The sequence below is a fragment of the Epinephelus lanceolatus genome, chromosome 7 (assembly GCF_041903045.1).
Source record: "Epinephelus lanceolatus isolate andai-2023 chromosome 7, ASM4190304v1, whole genome shotgun sequence".
Taxonomy (NCBI): Eukaryota; Metazoa; Chordata; class Actinopteri; order Perciformes; family Serranidae; genus Epinephelus; species Epinephelus lanceolatus.
Window position 1 is genome coordinate 35,456,972 of NC_135740.1, and position 18,679 is coordinate 35,475,650.

General features: G+C 39.9%; 1 protein-coding gene across 5 annotated transcripts in view; it reads right to left on the reverse strand.

The window, feature by feature from the left end:
• fam13b (family with sequence similarity 13 member B) overlaps nt 1–18,679 on the reverse strand; it is a 124,985-nt gene that overhangs the window by 8,416 nt on the left and 97,890 nt on the right. For 2 of the 5 annotated variants that reach the window (XM_033632709.2, XM_033632708.2), the window contains exons 8-18: nt 17,608–17,652; nt 12,910–13,005; nt 11,205–11,352; nt 8,496–8,593; nt 7,362–7,419; nt 5,996–6,125; nt 4,741–4,812; nt 3,369–3,642; nt 3,097–3,241; nt 2,634–2,715; nt 1,685–1,879 (exon numbers count right to left, since the gene is read on the reverse strand). In XM_033632709.2, the coding sequence (XP_033488600.1) occupies nt 1,685–1,879; nt 2,634–2,715; nt 3,097–3,241; nt 3,369–3,642; nt 4,741–4,812; nt 5,996–6,125; nt 7,362–7,419; nt 8,496–8,593; nt 11,205–11,352; nt 12,910–13,005; nt 17,608–17,652 (1,343 nt within the window). The remainder of the gene's footprint in view (nt 1–1,684; nt 1,880–2,633; nt 2,716–3,096; nt 3,242–3,368; nt 3,643–4,740; nt 4,813–5,995; nt 6,126–7,361; nt 7,420–8,495; nt 8,594–11,204; nt 11,353–12,909; nt 13,006–17,607; nt 17,653–18,679) is intronic. The other 3 variants (XM_033632711.2, XM_033632712.2, XM_078169495.1) reach the window with 3 other exon arrangements.

An 18,679-nucleotide genomic window follows, 5' to 3' on the forward strand; every position in this document is an offset into this window, starting at 1 on the left:
TCATGCCGAGTCTGAATTTTTTTTGCATAAAATACACGAGCCTCATATGCATGGCCTGGAAGTGGTTTCAGGCATGTTGCCAAATCTCACTTAAATAGCTAATTTTTTGTTGAATTTGCACTTCCACACGTCGTCCAAGGTACAGTGACACCTAAGCTGAATCCAAATATCTACCCTCTGCACTTGCAGACTGAGCCCTCACAGACTTCAGCTGTACGTAGTGTGACGTATTTACTGTCATCATCACTGTCTTCAAGGGCACAGACTGCGAGCGACTGATAGACAGCCCTCGAGACTGTTTTACTCTTTGTCCTAGAAACGTTAAACTATCTAGCTGTCATATTCATGTAAATGTCATATAAGTTGATGAATAGTGCCTACTCATTTGTCCCTGCAGATAACAAGATATAAATCCAATGAAAAGCCTTTTTCTGTGACTGAACAAAAATGTAGGTTATTAATTCATCTCTATATAACAGGCTACACATGTTCAAAAACAGAAATGTTTGTAAATAAAGACAGGACTATAACTCAATAAAGTGGGCATTACTGACAAAAACTTTTTTTATTCTTTTTGTTTGCCTATTTCACTGCACAGCCTGATAGGCTGCAATAATAAAATGCATTTTCAGTCCCTCTACAGCCTAGACTCCTACATATTTCTGTCATGATGTGGCTGAATATTATTCCTGGCCTACCCAAGCAATTTAATAGGCCTAACTATCAATAACCATTTTACACATTTAACTGTTTTGTTTTTTCAACAATTAAATAAACCACAACGTCACGTCCATATTGCAATGAATTGTGGGTTTTTAAATCAGTGAAATCTGCTGAAGTCTGCACCCCAAGCAGACTCTCTGGAAGTCTGCAGGAAGTCTAATTGAGGCCCCTTGTGGACTGGATGAATTGTGAATTTGGAGCCCTCAGCACTTCCAGAGTTCCCGTGAACGTGCCCACAAAGTCTGCGAGTGCAGTGAGGTCCGGCCATTGGGATTCAGCCCTAGCTAGCAGACAGTGGATCCTCTGCTCTGAATATCCCCACCAGAAACAAAATGTGAGTGTCATTCATTCCACTATCCCAATCTGTGTGCAACAGGCATTCAGTAAATTATTTATAAAATATTAACAATTATTTTAATTTTAAAATGGAATGTCTGAAAAAGAAATATTCATAGAAGCCATGCCTATTTTCCATGCCTATTTTCCATGGCATTTTAATACCAATTAAGGCCTTATTTTTGGAAAAAACAAAAACAAAAACAAAAAATTCAATTCCACAGGAACACTGTCCCAGGTATTATTACAAAGTTAATCCCAGACAATAATCTTTTATTATGTGCCCACAGCACTTTTCTCTATATGATTACATTGGAATAATGCCAGCAGTATAAAGTTTTGGAGTAAAGTTTTAGTCACAATGAAATAAAGCACCTATTTATTTATTTATCTATCACTAAAACGTCCCCAATTATACAGTGAAACTGTAATTAAAAAAACCTGCCATTGTCTTCCTCCTGTTACTTCACACTTCTGAGAGTTGTCTCTGGTTAAATGTCTCATCCAACATGCGGTTTCAACAGGAAACACACCAAAACAAGAAGCAAGATGCTCTCACAATGCTGCCTCACTGTGACTGTCAGTAGTGTATGTGATGTCTACTTACTGAGGGGTTGGTACTTACTGAGGTGATACGGTCTAGAGCTCAGGCCTGAGTAGGGGTGGAGCGGGGGCGTGAGTGTGTGATGGGGAGGTGAGCAGATAGAGGAGGAGGAGGAGGAGGAGGAGGAAGGGAGGGAGGGAGCATGGTGGCGTCTGTATGAATGGAGCAAAGCCTGGTGCCTCAGCGTGCTTCTGGGTAAAAGGTGGTGCTGGCGTCCTGGTTGGCCGATCAGTCAATCAATCAATCAATCGGTCGGTTGGGCGATAGGAGGAGGAGGGAGGAAAGTGGAGAGCGGGTGCTCGAGTTATTGTCGTTTTCAATTTTGATTTGAAACAGAAAGAGAAATGTTTCGGCCACTGCGTTCTCCGGAAAAGGAGAGCCGTCACCTCACAATGAGAGGGTGGACGAGTTTCATGGGGTGTGTTCAGTTTGGTGAAACGATGCGAAAGAGACACGACAAAGTGCAGAAAACTGTTTCTATACATCAGATACGTCAAAGTTTACACTCTAACATCTATGGCTATGTTGCTGGGAAGGACAGCACGTGATCAAAGGACAAAACTTCTGCAGCCTCAGTTTTAATTTCTAATCAAAAGGTTAATGTATGCGTAACTTAAAGTCTCCTCCGCCGTTTCACCTTACTGAATTCAAAGTAATGGATGTGGGATCACAAGGACGCACCAGCACACTGGAGGGTGGGAGCCACGCATGTGAGAGCCACGTCAACCCCTGGCATGTGAGTGTATGAGAGTATGTGTGTGTGTGTGCGTGTGTGTGTTAGACCAGAAAACATGCAATGTTGTTACCAAGGTCAAAGGTTAGGAGTGGGGAGGGTGAAGCCGTCCAGCATTACACAGGATGGCACACAGACACTCTAACCCCGACACACAAGCACACACACACACACACACACACACACACACACACACACACAATTCATCTTCAGAGTAAAAAGTATGAGCGGTTCTACCTTTAATCTGCCTGCGGATCTTTGTGAGGTCGGTCATCCATTTGAGGACTTTGGGGTTAGCTGCCTTGTCTCCGTGAGAGGGCTGCAGAGAGAGGAGGAGGAGGAGGAGGAGGAGGAGGAGGGAGAGGAAGAGTTGGTGTTCAAGGCCATGACAGAGCTGCAGAATTTACAACACTAATTTGTGCACCAGGCTGATGGTTTTAACAGAGTTGACTTGATTTCTGGTTTTGCAGGTCCAGTCTGGTGTACGGTATTAAACCAGTTTGATTCAATTCAAACCAGCCGAACCAGCATTTGTAAATATGACAACTCTGGCAAATTAAACTGTAGCCTGTACACGACGTCATCAACATCAACAACTTGTATTGGATGTGTAAAAAGCAATATGATTACGTGATAAACATTATGTTTCATAGCAAATAAGTGGAGTCATTTTAGAGTCACTTTACATTTGTATTTGTACCTTATAGTTCCTCTCCTTCTCAAATTGCTCTTCAAACTGCTTGATTTTCTTCTTCAGGTGCTGCAGCTTCTTGGTGAGTTGATGGGTCACTGAATCTCCTCCTCCTCTCATCGCCTCTTTGGATCCAAATGATGCTCGCCGTGGCCTGCAGTGACAGAGATACATCTACATCAATGAACTGAAAACGACTGGAGGTGCGATTACACACTTCAAACACACACACAGAACACAGCTAATATGAGACAGTGATTTGAGCAGCAGCTGCATCGTACCTCTGTGCTTTGGTGGGTGAGGTGGCGTCCGGGTCCTGCTGGAGGAATCGCTGGGCCCCATGCGCTCCGAAGTCGAGAAAGCGTCGTGCCAGGAGGTGATGGTGAGAGCGGGACGAGGAGGGGGAGGCTTCCTGCCCTCCCTCCCCCTCGTCCTCCTCGCCATCCTCCTCCAGGGGGAGCAGCGGGAGAGGAACCATGCGGCCGGCCAGCGGGGAGAGCTGCGCCTCTCCGCTCTCGCTGTCATCCTGCCAGGATTTGAAAGCCGGGACGGGGTCTGAAGAGAGGAGGACAGAAATGAAAGAGAGGCGAGAGTCAGCAAAAGTTAACAAAGGTCAGGAGAGGAAGGAGAGAAAAGACAAATTAAAGCCGAGACAGACTTTTATCCGTTTCCAAACGGTGTTGTTGTTGGCGCCACTTTTACAAAGTGTCCACACAGGACACTGCATTTTGTTTTCCACAGATAATTTGCTGTTTCCGCTACTGGGGATAGTAATGGCAAAGAAATTACACTGATCCTCTTTGAAAACTGGTGACTAATAGCTACTGAGGAAAACAACAACGCTATCCTCTTCCTGTTTTAGTTGCAAAATGGTTGACGCACTTCCTTTGTGCCTTTAATTAAGCCCTCACTTTCCATTGAGATCACATATGGTGGCGTACAGAATTGCAAAATGAAAGCGAGGCTTATAGGGAACCTAAACAATGATGATCATGTCATTATTCTACAGCCATTATATCGTGCAATCAATATTAACTTCATAATGTTAAGTTAAAGCAACAAACATCTATTTCCATTTTAATAATTAATGTAATACTAACAAGAGTTTACGTGTGAGGTACATATCAATACACACAGCCTGGGAGGGGGCTGTCAAGCGAATACATTCAACAACAAATTCATTTTCTTCTTCAATACCCTGCTGAGTCACTCGCTGCATGATTAACGGTGTTGTGACTGTCAGCGTTATGCTAATAAGCTGAGTCGAGGGGAAAAAAGGGGAAGGACGGGGTGAAGGAGAGGGTGAAGGAGGGGTCGTGGCGATAACGAGACAGGGATGAGAAACAGAGCAGCAGAGTCAGGGGAAAAAGTGTTTTGAGAGACGAAAGGTGTCCTGATCAATCCGCCCAGTGACCCTGTAGCACGAGGGAAGAGCGAACATGAGAGGAAGAAAACAAAAGAATCCCCCAGCTGTGTTAGATGAGTGTTCCACATGCAGGGATTAGTTTATGATCAGTATCACACAAGCACATTTGAAAATGTGAGAATGTATTAATGAAGTTTTCCGTCCAAACCAGCAGGCAACCACCAACGAGGAAGGATGAAGAGGAGAGGTAGACTGGTGGATGGGCGGGTAGATATGAAACTACTCACCATGGCCTTCTTTCTGCAGGTGCATACATGAGAAGTCTATGGGAGGGAGGTGGAGATGGGAGGGGGATGACGCTGTTTGGATGGAAGGAGGACAAGAGGGAGGAAGGAGAAGAGGAGGAAGACGAAGAAGGAGGGACAGGGAGAGGACAGCAGAGACGAGGAGCAGTGAGGTCAATCATTCTTAACAACATTCATTCAGTCAGTGGAGTTTTACAGAAGTATGGATCACAACTCTGACAAAGATCTCTTTTAACAAACTGAGCAATGCAACATGATGAAATCATACATTTTTGGGACACACACATGATCATAAGTACTCTATCGTAGGCAACTTTCTCGAAGACGTTTCGCCTCTCACCCAAGAGGCTTCTTCAGATTTAACGATTAGTTAAACAATGGTTATAGCTGAAGAGACTTCTTGGATCAGAGGTGAAACATCTTCAAGAAACTCAAGCAAGTCCAGTTGCCTTCGATATAGCACTTATGATTACCATGACCTGGATGACTGAGAATCTTCACTGACTCGACACACATGAATTTTTTTTCTCAATGTTTAATGCTGTGGTGCCCTCGAGTCAAATTTGAAAAAAATAATCTGAGATTAAATACACTTAAAGAGCAGTGTGTAGGATTTAGTGGCATCAAGCAGTGAGGACTGCAGATTTTAACCAGCTAAGACCTCTTCCATTTGCCAAGTGTGAACTCCCAGTCAGGATTCCTTGTTTAAGAGGTTTTTACCAGGAGCCAAATCATCTGCAGAGGTCTCTTCCTCTCAAAAACAAAAGGACACGGTGATTTGAACCAGTAAAACACTAGAAACATGACAGTGCAACATGGTGATCTCTGAGAATAAGGACCAGCTCTGTATGTAGATAAACGGCTCACGCTAAGGTAACGAAAACATTATGATTCTTATTTTCAGGTGATTATACACTTATGAAAACACACTTATCATATTCAGTTTCTGCCAACAGACGCCCCTAAATCCTACACACTGGACCTTTAAATCTTGATACCTCAGTTCAGGAGCTTTTTAAGACAACATTATTAAAAATATAACTGGCTCTTAACTTAAAATCATACAGAAAAATATGGCAAAATAACCTGGGAGAAATCATAATTTGAAACCACATTAGAGAAATAAGTCCTCTCACTTTTTTGTGGATCCATAAATAAATAAAACACATCAAAACAGAGAAACATTAGACTTTTTTTTTCCTTCTCTAACACAATGACTTGACTGTATATCTCTTACCTTCCCATTGGTTGTCAGGGAAGAGCTGGAGGTGGGGGTTGTGCCCAGGGTTTGGTTGGCATGGTGACAGGTGGTTCATGTTGGTCTTACTGGTGTTGGCGTTCTGATCACAGCGGCATGAATCTGAGTCCTGGAGGAAGAGAAAGAGAGAAATGAAGAAACATATCAAGGAAGAAAGGAAAAAGGAAACAAATAATTCAAAAAGAGGGAGTATAGAAGGACAGAAAGAGAAATGAATTAAAAGGAAACAAAGGACGTTAAGTACAGTAGGGAGACAGATACTGTAACTAATTTGAGGCAATATTTTGCAAAATGTTTTTTTAACAGACCAAAAAAAATTACTCTTATGTATGGAAGCTAAGAATGGTCGGCTTTGCAATTTTTTTTTAATGCCAATATTGAGGTCACAGCTTGTTTTCTCCTGATTAACGGGTTCATTTATGTTGATTTTTGAGAAAACAAAAGGCAGATTTTGCAAGACAACAAAATAATTTACCAGAAGAAAATGTCTTGTTTTCTTGAGCTCAAAACCTGGTTTTGTGCAATGTGACATAATTTTTACTTGGTACATGAATGGTGAGAATTTATTGCTGAAATATGAGTCCCTTTTCACTGCCCAAAACAGCCTAACCAAAGGCTCCCACTCCTTCTTATCAAGGACTTTCAAAGCCCAATTCCCTCAAACTCAAGGACACAACATGGCATAGTTTGAGACACGTAAATTACTGTTACAACCCTTTTTACACGAGGAACACACTTTACAGAAGACAATAATTAAAAGAAGCCTCTTTACAACAATTTACTTATAACATTATGTAAAGAAATTCAAAGAACTTCAATTTCTATGCACAAAATACATAAATTCAAGATTTTCAATGACTCATATCTACTTTTGTCTATTTAAAAAAAAACAAAACTTTGATTTCTTTGATACTTGATTTCTTTTCATAAATGAATAAACTTTCAAGGATTTTACTGCACTATAACACCACAAACGGACAAACATCAAAATCCAGACAGCTGCTGTCTAGAAAACAAAATTAATTTTCTTGTGACACATAATTTCTATATGTTGAGAAACTGGCCTTTTGTTTTCTGGAGATTCGACATAAATCGACCCATTATCATGAGAGACAGAGCTTTTTATCCAAGATAATAACCATGCCATCTTGAAATATTATAATAATATATAATATTGAAATATCATTTAAAATTAATTATATGCCCAACTGTTCTCAGCTTCTGTACTTGTGTGCTTGTATTTCAATTAAATTTGAATTTAAAAAGCTCCTTAAAAACAAAAAAGAAACCATTTTAGTGCCAGCACACACTGAGACACACTGATAATATTCCATTAGGTACTTACACAGCTTATGGTGTCAGTGTGAGTCTGCTCCATGTTGTCACAGGGTTGATTGTCCTGCCTGAAAACAAAGATAAGATGCATAAGATATCAAGAGACTAAATACTCCCAGTATTTTCCCAAATTGTAATTTTTACAGGACATAACTTTCAGATATTTTCCCTCAGGTATCTAGAGCTGATTTGTTGGTTATTGCTATGAAAAATAAAGAACCAATAAACTAATAAAAAAGTATTTTGTTCATGTACCTGATCAGACTTCAGCCACCACACCGACCTGGGAAATCTCTGGCTTTGAGTGAAACCATTTTGAACTAACTCTCATCCAGAACAATTTAATGATGATAACTTATAGATCTCAAAATATTTTCGTCATAATCCTGTAACCTTATTTGGAGTCTTCCTGAGACACTGTTGTTCTCTGTGGCAGATCAGCTGAGGAGCAGTTACACAACTAAAAGCCTTTCCACATCAAGAATGATTAACTGTGGGAAAAACTCATAAAGCTGCTGCTTCACCTCTCAGAAAATCTCACATTTGTCACAACTAAAATCAATGCCCTGTCTACTGATCGTTTTACCCCACTGATTAACTTCAACCTATTTTTCCTGATTAGCTGTATCACAGCATTAAAGCACTGGCTGCTTGAACCCTTTTTACAGTTTAACACTGCGTGCCACATCAACCACGCTACATTAACTGGGCTTGTTAACAATCACAAGCTGCAGGCGTGATGCAGGATGACATATGAGGTGTGAAACTACACGAGCAGGCAGTGTGAATTAATATGTGTGATACGTGCGAGCGAGATAATAAAGGTCTGTTTCAGCGTAAAAACGAGCACCAGCTGAGACGGCATGTCTGAGTGATTAGTAAACATGAGGTGTCAAGTGATCGTTGTGACAACGCTGCATGTGTTTGTGAAAACAAATTCCTCTTTGGGAAAGAAGGAAGTTTTCTCTCTGCTGGCACTGAGCTAAATATCACATTTACTTTGTCCAAATCAAGCCTTAAATGTTCCTTTAAATTCTGGTCTTGATGTTTTAATCTTGCTCTGATAACTTTGTATATTCTTGATATGAGGTCACACTGAACCAAATAAAGACTTGAAAGCAAAGTGACAGTCCTCCCAGCTCACCTGGCAGTGTTGATGTTGTTCTCAGCATCTCTGACGGCCTCTGCGTCTAGGTCCATTCCCGAGCTCTCCTCCAGGGCGGCGCCAGAGTCCAATGAATCCTGGGAGAAGAGCAGCAAGAACTTAATATTAATCTGACTGTTTTTATGAATGGAAACCAGATATTAAAATAAAACTAGTGAAGCAGAACAAGAGGCATGAATGGGCAAGAGGAGAAACAAACAGGTGCATCTCTGCTGTTGAAAACTGCACCGGTCATGATGTTTCACTTCCTTCAAGTCTGAGGGAACACTGGGCTTTTGTGCTTTCTTTAGAATAATAGAAACCCAGCACAAATAAATATTCAAGTGCGCCCTCCTACACGTTAACATTCATAAATGTTTCATCACAATTACCAAGAAAACAATGAAGTCATCTCTTTCACAACTAAAAAAATCCAAAGTCATGGTGAAGAGGCTTTTACCATCATAACTAACATTCATAACTTCCTCACCAAAACTGGTAGGGTTCGTTGTCATAATTATAATGAACACTATTATGATGGGGCTATTGATGATTTATGGCTCTTGACTTTTACACTGGAGGTTAAAAGTGTTCATAAAGACATGTAAGGGAAGCGATCACATGACCCTGTGGAATCAATGAGTCGTAGCGAGGAGCAGGATGAAGACTCTATGTATACATGACCTGCTGTGGATAAAGAACATGTCACACTGTTATGTAAAGAGAGTATATGGTGTGTGTGTGTGTGTGTGTGTGTGTGTGTGTGTGTGTGTGTGTGTAGCCTGGCACACAGGTGCTGTTGTCATTCTCTGGCTGATCTATTTAAAGACTAAAGATGATTGTTTAAAGAGGTGACAAGTTCCTCGTCAGTCACACATCTCACTCCGTCTGCCGTGTCATCTGTTCCTCACCTCTCCTCTGTCATCTGGACACTAAAATGGTTCTTGGGGCGAGAGCCACTGGGGCTCAAGATGGGAGTTCAATGGGCGGTGGGGTGGAGGGAGTAGTGGTGAGGGGGTTTCATTTCCACAGAGACAAAGCTTACTGAAAATGTATGTGAAAATATGTCTTTACATTTATGAAGTTCCAGTAACTTCTAAGGCTGGACTGCAACAGCAACGTTTAATCTGTTTAATTTTTACTCTAAACTCTAAAGATTAAATTTAACTCTTGTCCCCCAAAACTTTAAATTATTAGTTAAAAACTTTAAATGTGACCCAGAATTAACTTTAAACTTACACTTAAGGGGGTTTACCCTTTAAAACAGCTGCCTTTATGAGATGGTTTGAGCAAAATAATCAAATTCCTTGAAGAAAATTTAGGGACAACAGACTTAAGCCAATCAAATATTTTCTGTGCTGTTTTCTGTTTTTTTTTTATTTTCTATTATTTGACCATGTTGCTACATTAAAAATTTGGCGAACAAGTTCTTCTCAAACTGACATTTTAGCTAGCTTGCAAACACTGTAATGTTTTGTTAGGGATTCAGTGAGCATGGTAATTTATTTATTTATTTTAATTTGGATGAACAAGCATCTCCATATTGATTAAACTCCATTTAATCTTATTGCTCTGTATAATTTAAAGGGAGCTGACAAAAATAATTAATGCTAAAAGGGCAGGTGTGATAAGCTACAGCCTCAGCCTACATCTTTGTGGTCCTTTTTTTTTTTTTAAATAATGTTAAAAAATACATTAACTTAATGTTTATGTTTTGTTTATCTACTAGTATATAGATAGTAGTGTAAGTTGGAAAATGACCGAAATAAAGAAACTAAACTAAATAAACTCAACTAAATTTTGGTTCACATCAACTAACTTAGATTTACTAAACAAAAAGTTTTTTTTAATAGTGCCTGAGAGCTCTGCTTAATTTTAAATCTACATTTTCACATTATAAACACAGTTTTGCTGACCTCTTAAATTAAATTGATTGATTGAATTGATTGGATACACAGGTATACGTAATAAAAACAAGTTGAGCCTCTGTGATTTGAAAAAGAGGATTCCAATTTCTGCCGTACTTTTTTTTACAAAACATGAAGAGTATGGAGTCAAGAATTTGGCACTCAAAGCTTCACCCATTTTTTAACCTACTATGAAACGCAGACGTACAGAGGGAGTAGACACTGGACATGATTGTGGACAACGCAGATCCTCTCTGATCAAATCTCAAAAATAAGTTCTTCACCACTTCACATCGAGCAGCACTTCCTTTCAAGTATATATCAGCCTGATGTCGTTCCCTCATGACCATAAGAACAAAACACTGCCTCTGTGTTTGAGCATATTCATTAATCTGTGTGTATATTTGTAAAAACTGTTCTGTTGTCGGATCTGTTTGCTGCTCCGGCAGAATTCCAGCTATTGTAGCAATCGGAGCAGAACAAAGATGGACTGTGCTGATAATATCAAACATTCGGCCTCGGAATGAACCGACAGACTGAGACAGGAAGGAGGTTAGCTATGGGAAATATGTCACCAGCCCACACAGCAACTGGTCAGGATCTGAGGATTTTATGTTTTTGATGGAAATCTCCTCATAAAAATGTGTTTATGTGTTGTCATCTGATTCAAACACTGTCTTTGTTACATTCATGCTAACATTTAGTGTGTGTGAGAAACATGGATGACTTCTCAGATGTGTGTATACAGTGTGAACGCTATGAATTTGTGTGACGTGTGTGTGTTTCTGTGTGTCCAACAGACCTGTGTATCTTTCTGACTTTGCTGTATGTGCTGCTCAGTCGGCGTGAGTGGGGTCTCTGCTTCAGTGTCGCAGGGACTGTCCTCAGGGTCAGTTTGTTGCTCCTCATCTCCATGGCAACCCTGGTCTGAAGGCTCACTGGGACTCACCCTAAGAAAAAATGAAAATAAAATAAATAAGAACTTACAACACTGACGTTGTGTCTTTATGGTGCAAACATGATGCTGCCTGTTTTATTATGCAGTGTAAAACGTCCAGACGTGTTGTTTTATCTTAGAGGTGACTGTCCACTGAGCAGCTGCTCCCCTCAACATGTAGAGTTTGATAATTAACATCACAGCTGTCACCGTGTTTACTGGTAACCTGAACCATCTGGCTGACTTTGTGCCTTTGTACATAATGTTCACTATGGCAAATATGGATCTTTAAAGTCCTCAGATCTCGCTTTCAACCACTGAGGAATCTGTGTAACGCATGTCTCTACCAGCAGGTGCATGATGGGAAAAAGCAGAAAACAACAGGTTGTTTTTGGCAAAGCTGTACAGAACTTCTCATTTGTGTATGCACTGTACAGCGCTCCCACAGTTTTACTAATGAATTTTCAAAACTTTTACATCATATTTTATGTCATTTTTATTCCACCTCGCTGTTCTGTATAAAAGGATATTATACAGCAGGATATTTAAACAACAGCTGATAGCAGTCAGCAAATTGGGTAAAAATGAGGTCCAGGAGCTCCTTATCGTCTGAGCAGAAGACCAGATCAGCCGCCATATTAACAGGGATGGTAAATGATTGTTGTTACCATGTTAATGCCGTTGTTATTGTTTATAAAGCGCCTCCGACATGTGTGTTATATGATACACTAGAGGCCGACGTTGTTGTGCCACACGTCACACCTCCTTTGCTTCAGAGTTGCCGGCATGCAGTCTAATATCATACTGGAGCCTTGTTCTTTGGTTCTTTGTAAAAATGCAAAGGCGACACAGAGAAGGGACTTTGTAGTGGCCCTATAGCACAATCTCTGTGTAAAAAGGGCTGCAGAGGAGACGTGAAGTGGTAATGGTATCTGGCCTGGCTGCAGCAGGTGTGAAATACTGGTGGTGTGTTCAGCCTCTTGGTTGTCTTGATGCTTTTGCCCTTTAGCTTGGCTGACCTGAGCCGCTTCCCCCATGTTGCCAGCGTCAAATGTTTTGGTACAGAGCCATCCAGCACAGACAGGGCCTGTCTCTCTCTTGAGCCATGTTTTAAATTTGTCGTGTGACATTATACACACACTCACTTTTCAGGTATTTGTGGCTAAGAAAACTGCTAGTGCTTCCTAACTTTACTCGCTCGTGAAGACTATTTCACTGCCAACTAGCTGCGTACGCCACTAATGTGTAACTAGGGATGTTTCAACAGCCACGCAGTGCAGCACTAGATTTCAAATTACAAATACAAGGAATGTATTTTGAGAAATGTAGAGATGTTTGGGGATTTTGATGAAGTATTTTAAACAACAATCAAACACAGCTTATTTTCAAATCTTTTCCAAAACATTGTTAATTTCAAACCATTTCCAGACAATATAAAACAGCTTTTCTAAATTCACAACTTTTTCAGGAATTTCAGGGCCGTGGGAACCCTGACTTTATATGTGTGAATGTTGATGTGTGTGTGTGTGTGTGTGTGTGTGTGTGTGTGAGTGTGTGTGTGGACTCTCACCCCTGGCTGTCATAGTTGCTGAGGTCTTGATCGATGGATGTTTTCAGCTCAAAGAAGTGCTGCTCCACTGCAGCCCTGATGGTTCGCTGGATTATCCTGGGAAAACACAAAAAACACACATGGTCATAATTTAACAAAAGTTGAAGATGTGTTTTCACTAGGACTTTACTAAATGTAATTTTGTTGGTATTTGAGACTTCTATTGAGGTGTACAAATGAAGCTTCGGATGCCTGTTGTCATATTTAATGACATCATCTCCCTAAAATTAAAAACAAAAAACAAAACAACAATAAAGAATCCTTAATTTCAATTGAGTCATTCCTCAAATTAAATGAGTTCGTTTTTTTCATTAAGTAAACTTTCTTTAATGAATAAATGTGATTTATGATGCTGTTAAAATGCCTTGTTAATAAAGGTGCGTGCCTGCCTTTGTGTGTGGAAAACAAAAGGGAGCAAACAGGTTTTTAACTGCAGTGAAAATGTTGTTTTAAAAGGTTAAACACCAACAACTATGGAGTGACGCAGAATATTTCATCAGATAAAAACTTGGAAATGACTGCATCTGTATTCTTTCCACAGCATTCCAGTGTTGATTTAGAATTTGAATGTCTATGTTGTGAATTTGAAGCTTCAAACTATTCTGTACAGCTCTTGTATTCACATTTACATTCTCAAATTTGGCTAAAAAAAGCATTTTCCTCATAATTTTTCAAAGTGTTAGTTTCATACGTCGTCCACTGAGCTTCACAAGTTTCTTTTGAGGTCTGTCCAACTCTTAAAGTTCAGCAGTTTGTTACTGATCAGCTGAAGTCTGTGATTAAAACCCTGTTACACACTGAGTAACGATGCAGCCTGTGTTTCCTCCACTGGAATGAGTTAACTTCAGATGTAATGAGGGTAAACTGTAACAGCTCAGTTTACTAGTGATTGTGTCTACACACGACTGAAGCCAAAGGTTTCTCTGGGTTTACTGAACTACTCTGGATAAGATCCTGTGGCCATGTGTAATCAGCAGTGATGGGGCTAAATCTCACCGCAGCCAATAAAAATATCAAAGTAAATCCACATTAAAAAAGCCTCCAAAGTCAGCTGTTGTTTTGGACTCAGTGTGGGTGCCTTCATGTGCGTCACTGGATGTGTCACACCAGAGTAGATTTAAACAGTTGAACTTTATTGCTTTGTTTTGATTTATAAAGGCACCAACGCCACAGGTCTTCTTCAACCTGAGGTGTATCTGATATATGTAAAACTAAATGATGTCTGAAACTATTTTGATAGTCCAGTGCTGAAAAAATAACGAATTATATCCACCTATAATAAATCATACAAAGATGACAACTAACAACTGCCTTCTGTTATAATGCAGGTTATGAAAATTGGATTTTCTGAATTTTATAACTGCGGTCTACACTGTCACATTCACAGACAAGAATCCTAAACTAAAAATATACCATAATATGTATACCAAAATGTCAGAAAATGGTGGAAAATGTTTAGTTCAGTGTTTCCCAAAGCCCAAAATAACATCCTCAAAAGTCTTGTTTTGTCCACAAACCAAAGATATTCCAGTCTACTGTCACATCTGGAGTGAAGAAACCAGGAAACATTCATATCTAAAGGAGCTGGAATCGGATAATTTGGACCTTTTCTTTCTTAAAAAATTACTCAAATGGATTAATCGGTTATCAAATTAGACTGCGACTTGACAACTAATTGATTAATCGTTGCACTTCTACTACATATATGTGTGTGTGTTATATAGCTACAACCCACTGTCATACAAACAGGGCTCGATGGTGTGTAATGCTCCCCACTGTGTTCAGTTATTGAATTGTCTCTACATGAGATTAACTTTTGCGCTCTTTGTCTCAGTTACACTGACTCCAATAAGCTTAGCGCATTGTTCCATTTAATTAAAGTTGATGTTTTCAGAATAAGGTTCAGCAGTAACACAGTAATGATGCGCAGGTTAAAACCTTCATCTCCGGAGCCACGCGTAGGCCTCCTCACATAATCCTACCTGCCGCTTATAATGAACAGAGAGACCTTTACTAATCAATTAACACACAAACTGATGGGTTCATCTTCAAGACTGTTACTGGCATGATGTATATATATACAGTAGGAGACATCTGCTAATGAATCAAACATTTCGGGAGCCTAATAATCAGTGAACGTGTTTCTTCTCAGTCCATATTAAGTCAAAATCCTGGTTTAGTGCTGACGATTAATAATAATGCTCAAAGCCAGGGAGCAGAGAGTAGAGGACATTACAGCCTATAAAAGGCAACAACAACAGTCGCTCTCTGACCTCTTCCACACTGACATGTGACAGTTGATCCACAGGCTCTACCCAGCTTTTATTTAACTTGCTCGACCACGTGTGATCATAAAGCATCCCCTCCCTTGTTTACTTCTCGCAGGCTTTGTTTTCTCCTTCAGCTCAGACAGCAGTAGAGGTTAAAGACCTCGTAGAAAAAACACATTAACTGGGGAAAAATAACTCCCAGCTCTCTCTTCACACTCCTCCACACCACCTGCTGCTGCTGATGGATCATACTCCATCGTCACATCCAGTTTGATCTATGTTCCCCCGAATCTTTTTCTGTTATTTACATTTATAATAATCAACATTTCTGCTCTGTAACCAAAACAAGGCAATATCATACTGGGTGTGTTTAGAGTATAAAATATATCTACATAAGTGTGTTTGGGCTTCAAATTCACGACCATTTAAGGTAAAACTTATAAAGATGTTGGGCTGAGGTCAGATATATGTTTATGTGTGTGTTTGTGTGAGGATATATCAGCTATACACCCGCACAAACTGTGCACATGTTTCTCTGGACCAAAGGCTCACCTTCACCTGCAGCAGCAACTCAACCTCTAACTGTAGGAAGCTCAGGAACGACAACCTGAAAGATTTCTGTGAGGGCATCTGTTATAACTGACCAGGAATTCACTGCAGGTCATTCCCACAAACAGGGTATAAGGGCACCTTGTTGACTGCAGCCATGCCAGCATTCGTCAAATCATCTTATTCATTTTCATACATTTTACTAGGGTAATACGTACCCTGTGCAAAATTTTCTTTGACTGATTCATACGGTGGCTGATTCATACGAGCCACCGTATGAATCAGCCACCGTATCAATCACCGTTTGACTGATTCATACGGTGGCTCGTATGTCTTTCTCCCGGCAAAGATGTGTTGGTGAGTTACTCTGAGCTGTGCTGAGTTTCACAAGTTTATAAATACTAAAGACTAATCCTTTTATGGCAACAATGTCCCATAGCTTGACGTCTATATCTTTCAGTTTATCACTCTGCATTAAGATTTATAACTGGTGATAACTATAATACTAATCATTGTGAGCTGTATGCTCAGATTGGGTGCCCCTATCTCTCTGTAAGACATGACAGACACTGGGTTTTATTTATTTATAATACATTGATGTCTTTAAAGGTTATCACACACACTCAAAAGATTAGATTAGCAGGTGTCACCTGTTTCTACTGATCCTTGAAAATCCAATTTTTCTCACAACTTGGAATATCATGCTGAACAATCTAAAGCTTACCTCATTTTTATGCTTAAGGAGATGCAAAATTTTAGTTTCACCCTGTCTTACTTATTGTTTCAGGTGATTTATTTGCTTGAATTTTAACGTCTTTATGTGTTGTTACGGTCTATATATTTTACTTATCACTTTACATCTCACATCTTTTCAAAATGGCTTTAGACTCAGCCTAAATCGTCTGGTGCTTGTTCCCTGGTATGTTCCTGTTTAAGGCCTCAGTTGCCTGCATTTGCTCTATGCTTAACTTTGTTTGATTTATTATATTGCCTTTGTTTTTACTGATTGCATGTTTTACTGTTTGACTGCTTTATTGTATTTTGTGAAGCACTTTGTGAATTTCATTTCTGTGAAAGGAGCTATATCAAATAAAGTTTATCTTTATTATTATTATTACATATTTTACAAGTTTCCTGATTGTGTCCTTGGTGCAGATGATCTTTTGTTTTTCCCTCAGCTATATTGCACATAAGGTCTTTACTTAAATGTTTTTCAGAGTTAAAATAAAAGTTGAATGAATGTGTTACTCCTGAGAGCTTCGTGTCCTCGAGCCTTCAGGACAGTACATTCACATTAACGTATAGCACCATAAAACATGACTTTATACTGTATCCATGTTGTGCAGAAGTATGACAGGGCCAAGGCCTGACAGTCATGTGATTGCTGAGTTCATGTCCCTGGAGGTCTAAAAGCACTGAGCCATGCAAAATGTATTAGTTTAGCTTCATAATCAAAACACAAGGCCAGCTTTCCTCTTTCCTCTTTATCACTTCTTCTTGACCTCTTACCTTTCTCCCAACTCGACTCTTCCCTGCACTGACTGCACTTCTTATTTCTTTATCTCTGTTGTTTCGCCTGCCTCTTATCCTTTTACTCCCTCTTCAAACATCAGATAACCTGGTCTTTTATGTTTCATTTACAGCCGTCCTATTATCCACTTAATAACATCATATAAACAGTTTGTTTGCTTTAAGATTTTTCCCATTGAGTTGAACATAAAATGACTTCTCAGACTTAGTGTGGCTGAAATGTAATTGCAGGTTGCTATAGTGAGTGTACATAAAGAAGTGCCTACATTATTGTGAGTGCTGGTGAGCATGTGTGTGTGTGTGTACTTACTCAGCAGAGTCAGCAGGCAGGATGGATATGGGGGAGAGGTGGGAGCTGTAGAGAGAGAGAGACAGACAGACAGAGAGAGAGAAAGAGAGAGAGAGAGGGAAAAGGACAACATGGTTAGAACATCACGTACTCCTCAACTGCCTTCCCATACTGACGGAGTGACCTTGGAGGGTGTCGGGCAGCGAAAGTCAAAACAGGGAAGAAGAACGACATTTACAACAGTTGAGGGTAGAAAAAAAAGATAAAATGTGTGAAAATCAGCAAAATGACTTCATGTTCTCACTGCAGCTGTCTCCTAACCTCAGATCCCCTGTGCCAAATGACAATCTCAAGAAATGCACACACACAAACACACACACACAGTTTCAGTCACTGGCGCCACTCTGGGTGGGCAGATTGTTATTTAGGCTACAGAGCACTGCTAAATCCTGCTGATCAGATATAAGGGTGTGTTTGTCAAGTCTTGCTGTGTGTTCTAAGACCCACAATGCCATACTATATAGTATGATGGAAAGAGATTTAGTATGTCCCAGTACATAGTATGTCCTCTGCAGTATGCCAAAAATACCAGAATGTTCTACTACATCCGGTCCTATTTGCAGTATGTAAACCAGCATGCTTTCCTGGCTGTTCTGACCCACAATCCTCTGCTCAGCCGACGATATGTCACATCGGCTGAGCCACAAACAGATGACAGCTGAGAGGATTGAAGTAACTGATGTCCAGTCGAATAGTTATAATAGGAATATTAATTGAGTAAGACATACATATCATAAATATTACACATAACTATAAAAATAACAATGACAAAGAAATGCAGATGTAATCTAACTTTTAAAAAATATAATGTTAGACTTTACAATCTGTGCTGTTAAAACTTTAAAGTAAAACTACATACACTGCAAAGTAACAACAGCAGAGCTCTCTGGGTCGATCTCTGTTCATTTTATCTCCAAGGTAACTGATATAAAAGCAAGAGGGTCAAAGTTCAAGGCGTAATGTTATAAGTAGTAGTAAGTCCTGATTGTGTGCATACTGCATGCAACAGTATGTACTCTTAAGGGCAGCTGCA